Source organism: Capricornis sumatraensis, chromosome 14 (assembly GCF_032405125.1).
Source record: "Capricornis sumatraensis isolate serow.1 chromosome 14, serow.2, whole genome shotgun sequence".
In the NCBI taxonomy this organism is placed as follows: Eukaryota; Metazoa; Chordata; class Mammalia; order Artiodactyla; family Bovidae; genus Capricornis; species Capricornis sumatraensis.
In genome coordinates this window covers 65,721,472-65,737,325 of record NC_091082.1, presented here as the reverse complement: position 1 = coordinate 65,737,325, position 15,854 = coordinate 65,721,472, and the positions used below count along the sequence as shown (strand labels likewise).

General features: G+C 44.5%; 1 protein-coding gene across 1 annotated transcript in view; it reads right to left on the bottom strand.

Moving 5' to 3' along the window:
- Window positions 1-13,837, bottom strand: part of BRINP2 (BMP/retinoic acid inducible neural specific 2) — a 58,457-nt gene extending 44,620 nt beyond the window's left edge. The window contains exon 1 of the mRNA XM_068986558.1: window positions 13,566-13,837. Within this exon, the coding sequence (XP_068842659.1) occupies window positions 13,566-13,837 (272 nt within the window). The remainder of the gene's footprint in view (window positions 1-13,565) is intronic.
- Between the last annotated feature and the right edge of the window lie 2,017 nt (window positions 13,838-15,854).

Sequence of the window (15,854 nt, the reverse complement as noted above, 5' to 3'; positions counted from 1 at the left end):
AAGAAGGCTGAGGGTTGAAGAATTGATGTTTTCTAACTGTGGTGCTGGAGAAGACTCTTGAGAGTCTCTTAGACTGCAAGGAGATCAAACCAGTCAATCCTAAAGGAAATCAACCTGAATATTCATTGGAATGAGTGATGCTAAAGCCCCAATACTTTGCCCACCTGATGCAAAAAGCCAACTCATTGGAAAAAACCCTGATGCTAAGAAAGATTGAAGGCAAAAGGAGAAGGGGGCAGCAGAGAATGAAATGGTTAGATAGCATCACTGACTTGATGGACATGTATTTGAGCAAAGTCGGATATACTGAAGGATAGGGGAATCTGGCATGTTGCAGTCCATGGGGTCACAAAGAATTGGACACAACTTAAGGACTGAACAACAACAATGTGTGGTGTGTGTGTATGTGTAAGTGAATCACTGTGCTGTACACTTGAAACACACAATATTGTAAATCATCTAAACTTTAATAAAAATAAACTTTCCTTCTAACTCACATTTCTGGGCACCTTGGCTCCATTCTGCCATCCCATGTTGCCAGGCTGCCCTACATCCTCAGACACTGTTTCTGCAGCTCTGGCCTCTTACTCTAGACCAACCACTAAACCTGTGGTTCTTTGATTTAGTCTCCAGGCCTGCAGACACCAGAATGGACATCGCCCTACTTGGTGGAAACAGAAGGCAGACAAATGTATTATCAGCCTCTAAAGCCACATTTCCTCTACGGAGTCCCATTTGAGCATCAATTTTCAGATGACTGAGGCTGACTTTCAAGGACTTGACAGCCTCCTTTCCTCTGCATGTGGTCTTTATCAGACTCACCCTTTAGAACATAAACAGAACACAGCTAAGCAAAGCCTCATCACACTGAAGTTTACCTCCGTTACTAATAAACTATGTGACCCTCGTCGAGGAATCATTAGGTATTTACATGCCTCTGTGGGTCCAGGAGAACTCACTCCCCAAAGAGTCTTCCTTCCTCTTCCTCCTCCATCACTAGCGTGTCCCCAGTGAGGTGCAGGCACTGCCAACGCTCACGGAAGATGAGAATTCTCCCAGGCACCAAGGCTGGTAATGAAGGGCTTGGTGCAAAGCTAGTCCTGGCTACCTCATTTTAATCCCTTTAGGGCTTCCTGCCTGGCCAGTGACACTGTGTGTTCATTCTGATGTCCACAGCTTGGTTTTTTTTTTTTTTTTTTTTTTTTTGCAAGGGGGAGGGAGAAAGAGGCACATTTCTGGGCTCAGGGGAGAGCCTGGCATGGTGGCAGAACTAGGGAGCATTAAACAAGTGCAGAGGGAAACACACAGCACCGAGAAGGAGCTCTGCCAGATTCTGGCATCCTCTCTAAGCCACGGTCCAGGTGGCTAATCTGCTCACCCTATTCCTACAAATTCTAAAGCTGACTTGGAGTCCCAGCCCTTAGATCTCTTTCACTGCTTCATCTGATTCCATGATGCGCTGTGGATGCAAAGTGTTTAAGTGGGAATGACCCAGAGCATATACCAATCTTGTTACATGAAACTCCACATTTACAAAGTGGCTCAATAAGCAGAGGTGATATCCATCACCCATGGTTTCTTCTGGGTGGATGGAAATATTCCTTGAAATATAAGACATTTCCAAGTGGACAGTGTGTGCTTTTGAATCAGTAGCTACTGGATCCTAAAGTCAGGGGCTAGAGACTGGCTTAGCACTGAATTTTTATAAGCCATTGCCAGGAAAAAAAAATAAGATACTGCATTTTGGAAATGGCATTAAGTGTTCCTCCAGTAGAGGATTTGATTTGCAGAAATTCGATTTACACCGCACCCTTAGAGAAATACACCACAGTGCAGAGCTGACACATACAAGATTCTCTGTGGGTGAGCTGCTCCAGGAAGGTTCATCTGTAGCTTCCTCCTACTAAGGGTTCCCCAGAGCCCAAGTACAGATGGAGAGCTCAGGTGGAAACACAGAACTACAGGGTCTTTGAGTGGGATGAGACACCCTCTAGCCCTCTGAGACCCATCGTCTCCATCCCAAAGATCTGCCAGAATGCCAGAAGGAAGAGTAGGAGGGGCAGAGAGCAGAGGTAGTTATAAGAGAAGGCCCCATTTCTCTTGGAGCATTAAGAAGCCCAGGTTCAGATTTGAATCAATAATAATCATATAATGGTCAGATCCTCTACTGGGATCTGACCAGTTGACTTCTGGCTCTTCCTCTTACCAGTTGCATTAACACCCTCTAAAACCCAGTGTCTTCATCTGTAAAAATGTATACCAAGAGTATCTCCCTGGTACATTCTCATAATGACAATTGTAACGTATATGAGACTCTGAATCTCAGGGTTGTGGCTTTGAGCCCCACACTGGGTGCGTGCTTTAGGGCTTCCTAGCTGGCACAGTGGTAAAGAACCCGCCTGCCAATGCAGGACACACAGGTGAACTGGGTTCGATCCCAGGGTGGGAAAGATCCCCTAGAGTAGGAAATGGCAACACACTCCAGTATTCTTGCCTGGAAAATTCCATGGACAGAGGAGCCTGGTGGCCTACAGTCCACAAGGTCACAAAGAGTTGGACACGACTGAGCACACACAGGCACAATTACATATTATTATGCACTTAGTAAGATGTTAGGAACATTGTGAATATTTAATATATATAGTCAATATTTATTATTATTATTACTATGTCACAATATGGAGAGAATACTTTCTTATAATTTATGCATTTGCCCTTTTAAAACAATCTTCCTTCTTTGCCCCCTTACTCCTTTCATCCCATGAAGAAACTGGGGAGGTTGGTGACAGCCTGCTGCCCTGTGGCCCACACTTTAACACTGTGTAGTCTACACCTTTCTCAGGAAGTCTGGTATTCCCATCTCTTTAAGAGTTTTCAACAGTTAGTTATGATCCACACAGTCAAAGGTTTTGGCGTAGTCAATGAAACAGTTCAGTCACTGAGTCGTGTCTGACTCTTTGCGATACCATAGACTGCAGCACACCAGGCTTCCCTGTCCATCACTGTCTTCTGAAGCTTGCTCAAACTCATGTTCATCAAGTTGGGGATGCCATCCAACCACCTCATCCTCTGTCATCCCCTTCTCCTCCTGCTCTCAATCTTTCCCACCATCAGGGTCTTTTCCAGTGAGTCGGCTCTTCTCCTCAGGTGTCCAAAGTATTGGAGCTTCAGCATTAGTCCTTCCAATGAATTTTCAGGATTTCCTTTAGGATTGACTGGTTTGATCTCCTTGCAGTCCAAGGGACTCTCGAGAATCTTCTCCAGCACCACAGTTCAGAAGCATCAATTCTTCAGTGCTCAGCCTTCTTCACAGTCCAACTCTCACATCCATACATGACCACTGGAAAAACCATAGCCTTGACTAGACGGACCTTTGTCGGCTATACAGCTATATATAGCTTGTTGGCTATATATAGCTCTGACTATGTGGACCTTTGAAACAGAGGTAGATGTTTTTCTGGAATTCTCTTGCTTTCTCTATGATCCAGTGAATGTTGGCAATTTGATCTCTGGTTCTGTGGATGATACCAGTCTAATGGCAGAAAGCAAAGAGGAACTAAAGAGCCTCTTGATGAGGGTGAAGGAGGAGAGTGAAAAGGCCGGCTTCAAACTCAATGTTAAAAAGACCCAAGAGCATGGCATCTGGCCCCATCACTTCATGGCAAATAGAAGGGGAAAATGTGGAAGCAATGACAGAGTTCCTCTTCTTGGGTTCTTAAATCACTGCAGATGGTGACTGCAGTCATGAAATTAGACGATGACTGCTTCTTGGCAGGAAATCAATGGCAAACCTAGACAGTGTGTTAAAAAGCAAAGACATCACTTTGCTGACAAAGGTCTGTATAGTCAAAGCTATGATTTTTCCAGTAGTTATGTACAGATGTGAGAACTGGACAATAAAGAAGGCAGAGTACTGAAGAACTGATGCTTTACTGTGGTGTTGGAGAAGACCCTTGAGGGTCCCTTGGACATCAAGGAGATCAAACCAGTCAATCTTAAAGGAAATCAACCCTGAATATTCTTTGGAAGACTGACACTGAAGCTGAAGCTCCAGTACTTAGGCCATCTGATGCTAACAGCTGACTTATTGCAAAGACCCTGATGCTAGGAAAGACTGAAGGCAGGAGAAGAAAGAGATAGATGATGAGATTGTTGGATTGCATCACTGATTCAATGGACATGGACTCGGGCAAACTCCAGGAGATGGTGGGGGACAGGGAAGCCTGGCGTGCTGCAGTCCACGAGGTGGCAGAGTTGACACGACTTGGTGACTGAACAGCAACAACAGTCAACGCTTTGAGATCCCTGTACACAGAAAGCTTCTGCCTCTTGTATACCCACACCCTCCAGTCAACAATCCCTTCCAGGGTTTTCTCCTGCTCAGCTGGCAGAGCTCTATCTGAGGTCACCTGCCCAGCCCATCTGCAGGATCCAATGATGCCTTCTCTGGTTGCTTCACTTGGGCAAATCAGTCTGAAAGACCAGAAGGCTGTCTTTGAGTCAGGACAGATTGTGAGAAGAGGAATTCACACAACTGTCTCAGACTCAGGTCCAAACCTTCGTCTCCAGCCTTGCTTTATGGTGATAAATCTGTCCCACTGGCTTTGAGCACCTTGCGAGCACTCTCACCTGTTTCAAATCCTGGAAGAGAAAATGGATACCTGGCATTGGGAACCAAACTCACACCCAGCGTTTTGGTCGGCCGCACAGACCTCAGCCCACTTCCATCCATTTGCTCCCGTGGGTCTGCCTTCCTGGAGGGCAGAGTTCCCTGAGGCCTGGGCCGCATCTCATTCACAGCTGTGCCCCTCGCCCTTGGGGAGCGGCCAGCACACCGAGATAATAAACATGCACTGAGTGAATAAATGCCCCGCCACATGCCACTCACTGTTCTAAACAACATGGACTGACATAATTTTCTTGTAGGAGATGTGGGAAGCCCTGAGGTGGGATAAATGTGGCAGAAGCTGAATAGCGGGGGAAAAAAATGGAGAATCCCTGACCCAGAAAAAGCTCTTCTCTTGAGGGAAAGAAAAAAAAAAAGAAAAGACCACGTGGCCAGCCAGTGTTCCTGTCTGTCTGCATCTGTGTCGCGACGGTTTTTAGATGAAGTCTACCTCATTCCTTTCTACATCTACGCGCCTCTAAGTAGCAATTCATTCATGAATAAAATTAATTATTTCTCAAAGCAAAAATTAATCCTCTTTTTCTCTGCCTGACTGACTCAAGATCTCTCTACTAAATCTCATCTGAAAACAAAACTGAACTGGCTTTCTCCCCCTGGCCTTCCTGGCTTTTTCCCTGCCTTTTTTGCACTTTTTTTTTTTTTTTTTACATTTTCTATTCACAGACCACCTGTGCAATCCTATTTCAATCCCATGTGAATGACCTGGATATAGCCCCCCAGAAGACATGAAAAAATCTGGGGTAAGAGGCATTTTGTCCTTGGGGAGCATGGGACTGACATCCTGAGAATTTATTCTGATATGGCATTCATGGACCAAATCTATCCATCACTCACTGAGAATGTGCTAAATATCTTCTTCTCCCCAGAGCCTGGGATGCTACATTCTAATGTGTTTTTCCCGTGAGTGTGCTGTCACTCAAACTGGACAGCTGAACTCCTGGAAATCAGTAGAATCCTCTCTTCTTTTTTGCAGCCTGCTATGGTGCCCAGAATAATGCTTTCCACAAAGTAGATGTTCCATAAATGCTTGCAAGAGGACCAAGTGAGCAAACACACCGTGTGGGAAGCTTACATTCAATTTTTAAAGCATGGTGACACTGGATTTTCAGTTGAACAGGTGGCTTTATAAGATCTCAAATCATGGCATATCATTTTCTCACCAGGTGCATATTCAAAGTCCATTTTTTTCCCAGGGAGAAACACAAGGAATTGCCTTTGGTCCTACCTTCTACAGATATGTTATTACTTCATTTTACTTGTCACTAATACAGGAAAATGACATGCCACTTTGGGAAAGAGGCTTTTTAAAACTGCACCCTGAAAGAAATCAGTGTCTAGGAGACCCTTTGGGCATGTTGGAGGGACAAGATACGGCAGACATAAGGCAGTGGGGCAGAACAGGTGGAGGAGGGACAGTCACATGCTTCTCAGCATTTACAATGGATAACTGGAATTGGCTGCTCAGTTTCTAAAGCACACCTGGTGCTCCCACACCTTTGGTTATACTGCTTCTGTGTCCACAGCACAGTTTCCCAAGCTCTCCACCCAGAGAGCTCCCACTCAGCCATCAGAGTCCAGCCAGGGCATTACTTCATTGCAGCTTTCCTCAACCTTTCTGTGCAGAGCCATCCAGCACATTCTCCAAATGCACTGGTCTTGTGAGTTCCAGATCAAGGGCCGTGTCCTCCCCGTTAATGATTATTATCAGAATCTTGTGGAAGGATAAGCACAGAGTTGGCCTTCAATAAAACAGATTGAAGGGATTCTGCTCTTCTCATGCTCTTGAATCGCCTTTGTCTGTTTCTGTGCTTTCTCCTTTCTCCAAGTGAGCAGCACGCTTCCTCATTCACACAGGTCGGCTCCACTTGTCCCAGATGTTGCCATGTTAAGATGGAGAGGAAATGCTGTCCAAGGATGAGGGTCTGCAAGGCCTGATTCCAGGGCCTGTATGCCCTTGTAGGGCTCAACCTCTAGACACTTCTGGAATAAAATTCCTTGGGTGAAGTCCTTGGGCTGGGTCTCCAGCCTAGATTAGATAGTCTATGTCAGATATTGGGCTGTACATTTAGCCAGCAGTGAACTCTTGAGGAAAGTAGATTCTAGACATTTCATTCTGTTCCCGTCCCACCTCCTCACCTCTATGGACCAAGAAAGAGTACCTGCGATGAGTCTCTAGGCTCATCACTCTGCAGTGCCTCTGGTTTTGCTTTGTTTTGCTCTAGTTTTTGTACTATTTCTTTCTCTTCTTCCATCTCAAGAAACTCCCTTGCCAAAATAGAAACCCAGCGAGAAGGGCAGAGATCAACCAGTTTGCTCAGGTGATGGTAGTGTTTCTGGCAGAGCTCACCTCCTTCCCTGCCTGTCCCATCCGCCTGAGAACCAGGGCTTCCCTTGTGGTGCCCTGCAGCTGCGTGATAACACAACCTTTCTCTACCTCTGCAGCCGTAATGAACACCTAGGAAATCACTGGGATTTATCCAGGCAGACTGAGGTTGCCGTTTATTTATGTGGATTGTGATCTCTTAATTGGAGATGCTGCCTCTCCCAGGGTTCGCTGTTTATTCAAATCAGTGTTTGTTAGTCCGTGAGACGTGGTCCGGATGATAAATCAGCTCTGGCGCTCCCTCTGTGATGGCTTTCACAGCTGCTCTCTGCTTCCTCACCTCTCCATCTCCCACAAGGCACCCACAGGCTGGTTCTAGGCCCTCCAGCCTTTTCCGCTTTTAAAAATCTTTTCCCCCAGCTGCCTGGATCTATTCTTACGAGTTTCTGCGCCTTGGCACTAATAATTCCTACATTCAACTTCCTATGACTACTACTCTGTTTATAGCATCTCCTGCAAAAATTCTCACTGCCTCAAGTGCATCATGGAGGATGCTGCCTTACCACGAAGCCTTCTGTCCTTCTCCACCCTGGCCACTCCGCTCTCCACTCCATCTCCCAAGCACTTCATCTAACCAAGCTTTAGGGCTATGCGGTTCATGTGGGGCTCTTGCTAAAATGCATATTCTGATTTTGTAGGCTGGGACAAGGCTTGAGGTTCTGCAGGTTTCACAAGCTCTCAGGTAATGCCAGTGCTGCTGGTCCACAGACCACACATGGAGCGGTATGGACAAAATATTTGTTTTTGCCTGTGTCTCACTTCCTTCTCAGGTACTATTGCCAAGCCTTGTTTTTCATCCTGATGAATCATAAACAGATTATCTTTCCTTAAGATAACTGCTCTGGTGCCTGTGGAAAGGTTCTTTTAATGGACGTCATTCAGCACACCATCTGATTCTATCCCAGTTTGTCCTATTGGATGTTTCCAGATGCACCTGCTAAAACACATTTCTGTTTCTACACTGCCTACCTTTGGGTACCACTGCGACCTCTTGGTTTTAAGCTTTGTTCTACTTTGGTTCTCAAAATTTGCAAACCCTGCCCAGAATACGATAAAAAATACAAAGGTCCCTTTAAAAATGAAGATATCTATTAATTTTTGATTCGTTGTCCTCTCAAAAGACTTCTAACACATCCCCAGACTCTTTTCTAAAAAGAGAGACAGAAATGGAGGCATTAATGACTACGATCAATAATTTGGAATTATACCTGGCCTTGCTTTTTTCCTTCCAACCACCATATCACACTCATTGTTCTATACTATTTCTAACTTTCTCTCTTTGTTTTAATTTATTCTTTCCGAGTTTTAAGTGTTTCATCATAGCGGCTTGGATTTTTTCCAATTCCATGATTATCTCTCTATTAAAGCCTTAATACAAAAAGAAATTTAAAAAAAAAAAAACCCAGACTGCTCATTACTTTGATTTGTAGCAGAGAGAGAATGGAACGTTACCGCTAGAGTGTTTCAAGAGACCATATTTACATTTGCATCAGCTCAATTTAGGTGCCTGATTAGGTTGCGCATTATGAAGAAGATGCATTTACCAGTCAAAGGGAAGTGGCGTGGTCTAGAGTTATGAGAAGGAGACTTCAAGTCAGGAGCCTTGAGTGTTATTTCTGGCTGTGACTGGCTACCTCTCTGACCTTCAACTAGTCCAACTCACTACTTTGAACCCTAAGAGTCCCCACCTGCCTCACAGGACTGGTGTGAGAGCAGATCACTTAAATGTTTATTGTACTGAGGGCTAAAAAGTGGAGCAAATGTGGGCATTCAGGGATCACAAATGGAGTTAGAGACAGGATCTCTGCTCTTACAGCTCTTACCACTAGCCTGTTAAGAGACAGTGTCTGAGAAGTGGGCTGATTGCTCAGATCTTGGTCTGACAGGTCTTGAGGAGTTGCTGAGAGGTCGGCTAATGGAATTTAAAAGCTGACCAAAAATTGAGTAAGATGGCCAAGCCCCATCCTGCTATTTAGAAAGTTTTCACAAGGATGTATATCGTCTCTTGTCTCATAATGGTGCCATCCTGAGACTGTTCATGTTAGCCCTGGGACCAGGAAGCTGGCAGAGACCACTGACTCCCTTCTGTAGGACACCTCAAGGCAGGCCTGCTCAGTTGGCTATCCCTGACTTTAGAAGAAAGGTCATTCTCTGCGGTGACTCTAAAACAGGTTGGAAATAAGTTAGCTATTTATTGTAGTCCATAAGACCAGTAAGAGTGTGCCCCAGAGAAGATTCATTCATTCTCCAGTTGAGAGAGAGAGAAGGAATTAAGGTTAATACACTTTTAAAAAGAAAGCAAGAGGGACTTCCCTGGTTATTCCACTGTTTGGGTCTCTGTGCTTGCAATGGAGGGGGCATAGGTTTGATCCCTGGTTGGGGAAGTTTGGCATGCTGTAGGGTAGGGTCACAAATAAATTAATTAATTTTAAAAAACAGAGAAGCATGAAACACTTCTCTATTTATTAAAAAAAAAAAAACAAAACAAAACACGAGAACATTTTTTTCTCCTTCTAATGTAAGTTGTCAAATGCTAAGTCCTCAGCAGATGTTATCACAAAGAGAGTACCCATGGCTCTCATCTCATTATAACTTTTCCATTGGTTAATATTTATTGAGGATATTCTAATAATAGGTAATATTTATTAAGCACTATTCTAAGTATTTTACATCTATCAACTCTTATAATTTTCACATCAGTCCATTAGAAGTGGGCACTATAATTGTTCCAATTTTACAAATAAAGAAAGTGAGGAACAAAGAAATTAAATAATTATCACAACATTATAAAGCTAGTAAGCTACAGCTCCAGGATTAGAGTTCAGGTCATTTGGCTCCAGAACCTTCACTTTGAAGCACCTGTGCCTATGTGAATACAAACCTAAATGGAGAGAGCAATAATCTCTGGGGAACCACAGTTAGAGAGGCCAGAGCTATTTTAGAACAATCAGTCATCTCCTCCAAGTGAGAGAACACTCTGATTTCCAAATAAGAATGGAAAAATGAAAAGAAGAGGTAGGACTTGGAGTTTAATCTTAGAATTTGGTTGTATAATTGTTATGATATGCTCACACACAGCTAGAAGAGAAGAAGGGCCTCTCTTCTGCTATGGGAGAGAGCTTCGTGAAATTCTACACCAAATACTCTAACCCCACTGGCAAGTCTTATTCTTCCCCCATCACAGATCATCTCCTTTCTTATATGGAAAGCACATGCAGATACCATACAATCTCCAAGCACCAAAAGCTTTCTTAAAATGTTGGATAAGAGATTTCCCTGGTGAACCAGGGGTTAGTAATCTGCCTTGCAATGCAGGGGATTCAGGTTCGATCCCTGGTGGGGGAATTAAGATCTCACATGCCTCAGAGCAACTAAGTTTTTGTGCTGCAACTACTGAGCCCACCCGCTCCATAGGCCGTGTGCCACCACAAAAGAACCCGCATGACGTAATGAAGATCCTGCATGCCACAACTGAGCCCCAGCACAGCCAAACATGTAAATTAAAAACAAAAAAATTGAATAAAAGACTAATTCTGTTCAAGGCTCAATATCTCACTGCAGAGCGTTTCTGATATTCTCTGTAAACTCTTTCTCCATCTGGCCTTCTAGAGAAAATGCCCTTCTAGTCATTGGAGGGAAAAGGCAATGGCACCCCACTCCAGTACTCTTGCCTGGAAAATCCCATGGATGGAGGAGCCTGGAAGGCTGCAGTCCATGGGGTCGCTGAGGGTCAGACACAACTGAGCGACTTCACATTCACTTTTCACTTTCATGCATTGGAGAAGGGAATGGCAACCCACTTCAGTGTTCTTGCCTGGAGAATCCCAGGGACGGTGGAGCCTGGTGGGCTGCTGTCTATGGGGTCGCACAGAGTCGGACACGACTGAAGCGACTTAGCAGCAGCAGCAGTCACTGGAGATGACCCTCAATATATATTCTACCAGTTTTTCATGACCTGTTCTAGTCAGAGTAAGCAAGCTCTTGAATTGCTTGAGGGAATCACCACTACAGACAAAAGGGGAAGGGATAAGAGTGAGTTCTCATGGGGATAATACAGAGCCCTACAACACTCGTGTACCTGGATCCACCATCTTGCATTTAATAACTAAAAGCAGGACTCCCAGAGTGATCCTGGAGCAGCCATGTGGGACCATTCTCTCACTGCCCCCTCACAGGGTTGCAAATCAGAACACCGCATTCCTGTCAGAGTGACTGGTTACTGTTTCCCCAAGCACAAGTTCAGGCGCAATAACTGACCCCAGAGAAACAGAGCGACACAGTGTGAGAGCGGCACAGTAAATGATTAAAAAACTATTAGCAACTGATAGAACTGCTGATGGTGCAGAAGTGATTCCAGACACTCCTGGGGGGGGGCAGCTCTGAGCTGCCACCCAGGCATTCAGGGTCGCCAGGCTTGAGGCAGGGCCCTGATGGCAAGAAACAGCTGTGGAAGGAGAAGGAAACTGGTGCTCTAACTCCTCTAGCTCCCAGAGTCCTTTGCCATGAATGGTGCTGTTGGGGTTCCAGTCTGACATTTCAGTTCCCATTTACTTGGGGAAAAAAAATATATGTATATGTATATGTATGTGTATATATATATATCTGTTTGGTGATAACAGTGTTTTGAAAGATTTTGGGGTAAACTGAAAAGTCTGAGATGATTTAAATCTTGTTTTCCTAGACCAGAGGAATTCACCACTAAATGCATTCTAGGGTAGATTTTCTGTTTTCCTTTTTCTTTTTTTTGGAGGGATGGAAAAGGAATTTCTTTGATAAGAAGCATCACCCTGAATTTACCTTATAGAAAATTTGTGGAGGATACAGTTCTAATTTATATACTTACTGAGATTCAAGCTAACCTCTCTCACCGGAGCAGGCTTCGCTCAGTCATTCTGCCCGAGCTGGTCTCTGACTCAGTGGCCCTGTGAGAATTTCCACCATAGTGTGTGGAGGATGGCAAGGACCAGAGCTGCTAAAGCAGAGAGTATCAACCGCAATCCTTTCTAAGACCAGACTGGGAGAGAAATGGCTTTTGTTTCTACATACCTCTGCACTCATAAAGCACCAGCCCCTCAAACACCTCATCTTGTCTGTCTGTCTGCATCTGCCATGCGGGAAATCATGTATAGGGAGAATGGCCCCTATAAGTGAATCTCTCAGGGCTGAATATGTTAAACCCTCATTTCTAAGACTCCATACCAACCCAAACAGGTTACTGTGTAAGTAAAACAACATTAAAAAAAAAAAAACTTAAAAACACAAAAATATAATTTCTTTAAATATAATTTAAGGACCCAGACTTTGAAGTCTGACTGCTTGGGAGCTGATCCTGGCTTCACCATTTACCAGCTGTGTGCCCCTGGACAAGTTCCTTAACTTCTCTGGACCTCAATTTTCTCATCTGTATAACGAGGAGAATAATTGTTCTTCCCACAGAGGATTGCTAGAAAGATTAAGTGAGTTCACAACGTAAGGCATGTAAGCTGCTAGATCCAGAAAGAGGGTGAAACCTTTAGCATGTTCGTAAGACTAAGAATGCATACACTCAGGTTACACAGAGCAACCTCTACCTGACAAAAGAATAGGTGATTTTCTGATTCTGTTTCTCTTTGTGTTTTTTCATATTCCATCTCCACTCCTTTCATTAGGAATGAATCTGTAACTGAAAAGTAAATGTCTTTAATTAAAAAGAAAATTCTAGCCAAGCTCCTAGAGTTATCTGAAGACTACAGTCAATGTGAAGAGGAAAAGGGGTTGACACTGAGGAAGAGGCTGAGCCCAGGGATGAAGGGCAAGGTTGAATTCGGGGATACACTCCAGAGAGTGCTGAGGCTCACTGAGTCACCCAAGGTGAGGGTTTCGGGGAGCCTTGTGCTTTTGAAGTGCTGCTCCAGCAGCTGGGAATTTGTGCCTAGTCAGATGAACCAGTTAGGTCACTTGTCTGACTTTCAGCTCTGATGCTCCTGAGGGACATGCAGAGAGAGGGCAGGAAGACACAGCCCCTTTCCTTGCACAAGGCCAGCTGAGGCTGTGGTGTCGACAAGGATGAGGGCAGGCCCCTCCCTGCCCCTGTGGGGCTCCCCCCTCTTCTAAGGCAGGAACTGGAGCTGCCCTGCCTTCATTTGCAAGTCGAGGTAATTACAACTCATAAAAGTATCTCACCCATTAGTTAAAACCCATCCGCAGCATTTGACTCTGACCTCCTGCAGCAGCGCAGGCCACATGCTGACTCCATGCCGCCTGATTTGTCCTCAATTTATAAGCAGTACAACCTATAAATAGAAACCCTTTTGCTAAGTTCCCCAGGAGGCATCAGCAGGTTTTCCAGCTTGTATGTGTTTTCTTCTTGCTTAAAAAAAAAAAAAAATGGCAAGCTTGCTCGCCCTGCCTGCTACTCCTTCAGCTGTCTCCTAGTGCAATCTGCGGTCTGCCAGCTGGCTTGGCGGTTGGCACCCGTGCAGACCCAGACTGGCTTCGGAGGGGAGCCCCACTCACCTGTAGATCCTGTATCTGGTGGTGAAACCCTGGCGGTAGCGCTCCACGAAGTCCGTGTACTCCTGCGCGCGGTGGAAGGGACCCCGATCGGTGAGAAGCCAGTCCAGGGGCGGCTGGCCGGCCGTGGAGGCATGATGCTCGGGGACCACAGCGGCCGCCGTGGCCGAGACAGCCAGCACCCAACCGGGGAGGCCTAGTGCCAGCAGAGTTGCCCATGGGGCCGCCGCCACCGGCCGAAGCCCTCTAAACCGAGCGCTGCACTGCCACCTCATGCTTCTCCCGGGCGGTTGGTGTCTTCATTCTCTCGCCACACTCTTCCGCTCTGTGCGCTCCTCCAGGGCTCCTGGAACTGGAAAAGGGCCACACGGAGATGTCAGTTGCACACCTTGGTCTGACCCCGTGGGCCTGGGAACATCAAACCTCCCTGGGCAGGGACCCTTCTAGAAACCCTTCATTCTAGTGATACACCTTCATTCTAGGCCTTGAGCTAAGTGTCCATGTACATTTCATGTAATTCTTAAAAACAATCCTATGGGCAACACCATCATGATCATTTTACAGATAAGAAGATAAGGTATAGTGAGATGAAGAAAGCAGCTTAAGTTCATGCAGCTTTTAAGTGAAGAAACCAGAATTTTGACATCAGGTGGTCTAACTCTCTTACCCTATGTTGCTTCCTTGTTTTCTATGTAACTCGACACCATCCACATTTGTCTTCCTCTCTCAAAAATGTAAATGCTCACTGTGTTCCAGTGATAGACTCATAGACTGTGTGCTGTCTGTAGAGGCTTGATGTGAAGCAAAGAGAAACCCCATTTTTCTGATGGCGAATTGTGGGTAGAATAGTGAAGTCCCATCACTGTTATGAAGCTGGATTAACTTGGGCAAATCACCACCTTTCTCTGGGTTATCTCTTACAGAAAATAGAGAGGCTTACTGTGGAGAACAGTACGGAGGTTCCTTATAAAACAAAAAATAGAGTTACCATATATCATTCATCAATCCCATTCCTGGGCATATATCCAGAGAAAACAATAATTTGAAAAGATACAGTCACCCCAATGTTCACATAAGCACTATTTACAAGAACCAAGACATGGAAATAAACTAAACGTCCACTAACAGGTAAATGGATAAAGAAGACGTGGTATATGTGCATAGTGGAATATTACTCCATCACAAAAAAGAATGAAGTCATGCCATTAGCAGCAATACGGATGGACGGAGATATTATCATACAAAGTGAAGTAAGTCAGAGAAAGACAAATGTATCACTTATATGAGGATAAAAAAATTAAAGACACAAATTAACTTATTTGCAAAACAGAAATAGACCCACAGACATAGAAAACAAACTTATGGTTACTAAAGGGGAAAGGCGAGGGGGTGGGATAAATTAGGAGTTTGGAATTAACATATACACACTACTATATATAAAATAGATGAGCAACAAGGACCTACTGTATAGCACAGGAAACTGTACTCAATATTTTGTAACAACTTATAAGAGAAGAGAATCTGACAAATTATATATATATACACGCACATGTATATATGAAATAGCTGAGCTATTTCAAATCCTCAAAAATGATGCTATGAAAGTGGTATACTCAATATGCCAGCAAAGTTGGAAAACTCAGCAGTGGCCACAGGACTTGAAAAGGTCAGTTTTCATTCCAATCCCAAAGAAAGGCAATGCCAAAGAATGTTCAATCTACTGCACAATTGCACTCATTTCACACGCTAGTAAGGTAATGCTCAAAATCCTTCAGGCGAGGCTTCAACAGTATGTGAACCGAGAATTTCCAGATGCACCAGCTGGATTTAGAAAAGGCAGGGATCAAATTATCAACATCTGGTGGATCATAGAAAAAGCAAAGGAATTCCAGAAAAATATCTATTTCTGCTTCATTGACTATGCTAGAGCCTTTGACTGTGTGGATCACAACAAGCTGTGGAAAATTCTTAAAGATATAGGAATATCAGACCACTTTATCTGCCTCCTGAGAAGCCTGTATGCAGGTCAGAAAGCAACAGTTAGAACTAGACATGAAACAACAAACTGGTTCAAAATTGGGAAAGAAGTACGTCAAGGCTGTATATTGTCACTCTGCTTATTTAACTTCTATGCAGAGTACATCATGCAAAATGCCAGGAAGGATGAAGCTTGAGCTGGAAATAAGATTGCCAGGAGAAATATCGGTAACCTCAGATATGCAGATGACACCACCTTAATGGCAGAAAGTGAAGAGGAACTAAAGAGCCTCTTGATGAAAGTGAAAGAGGAGA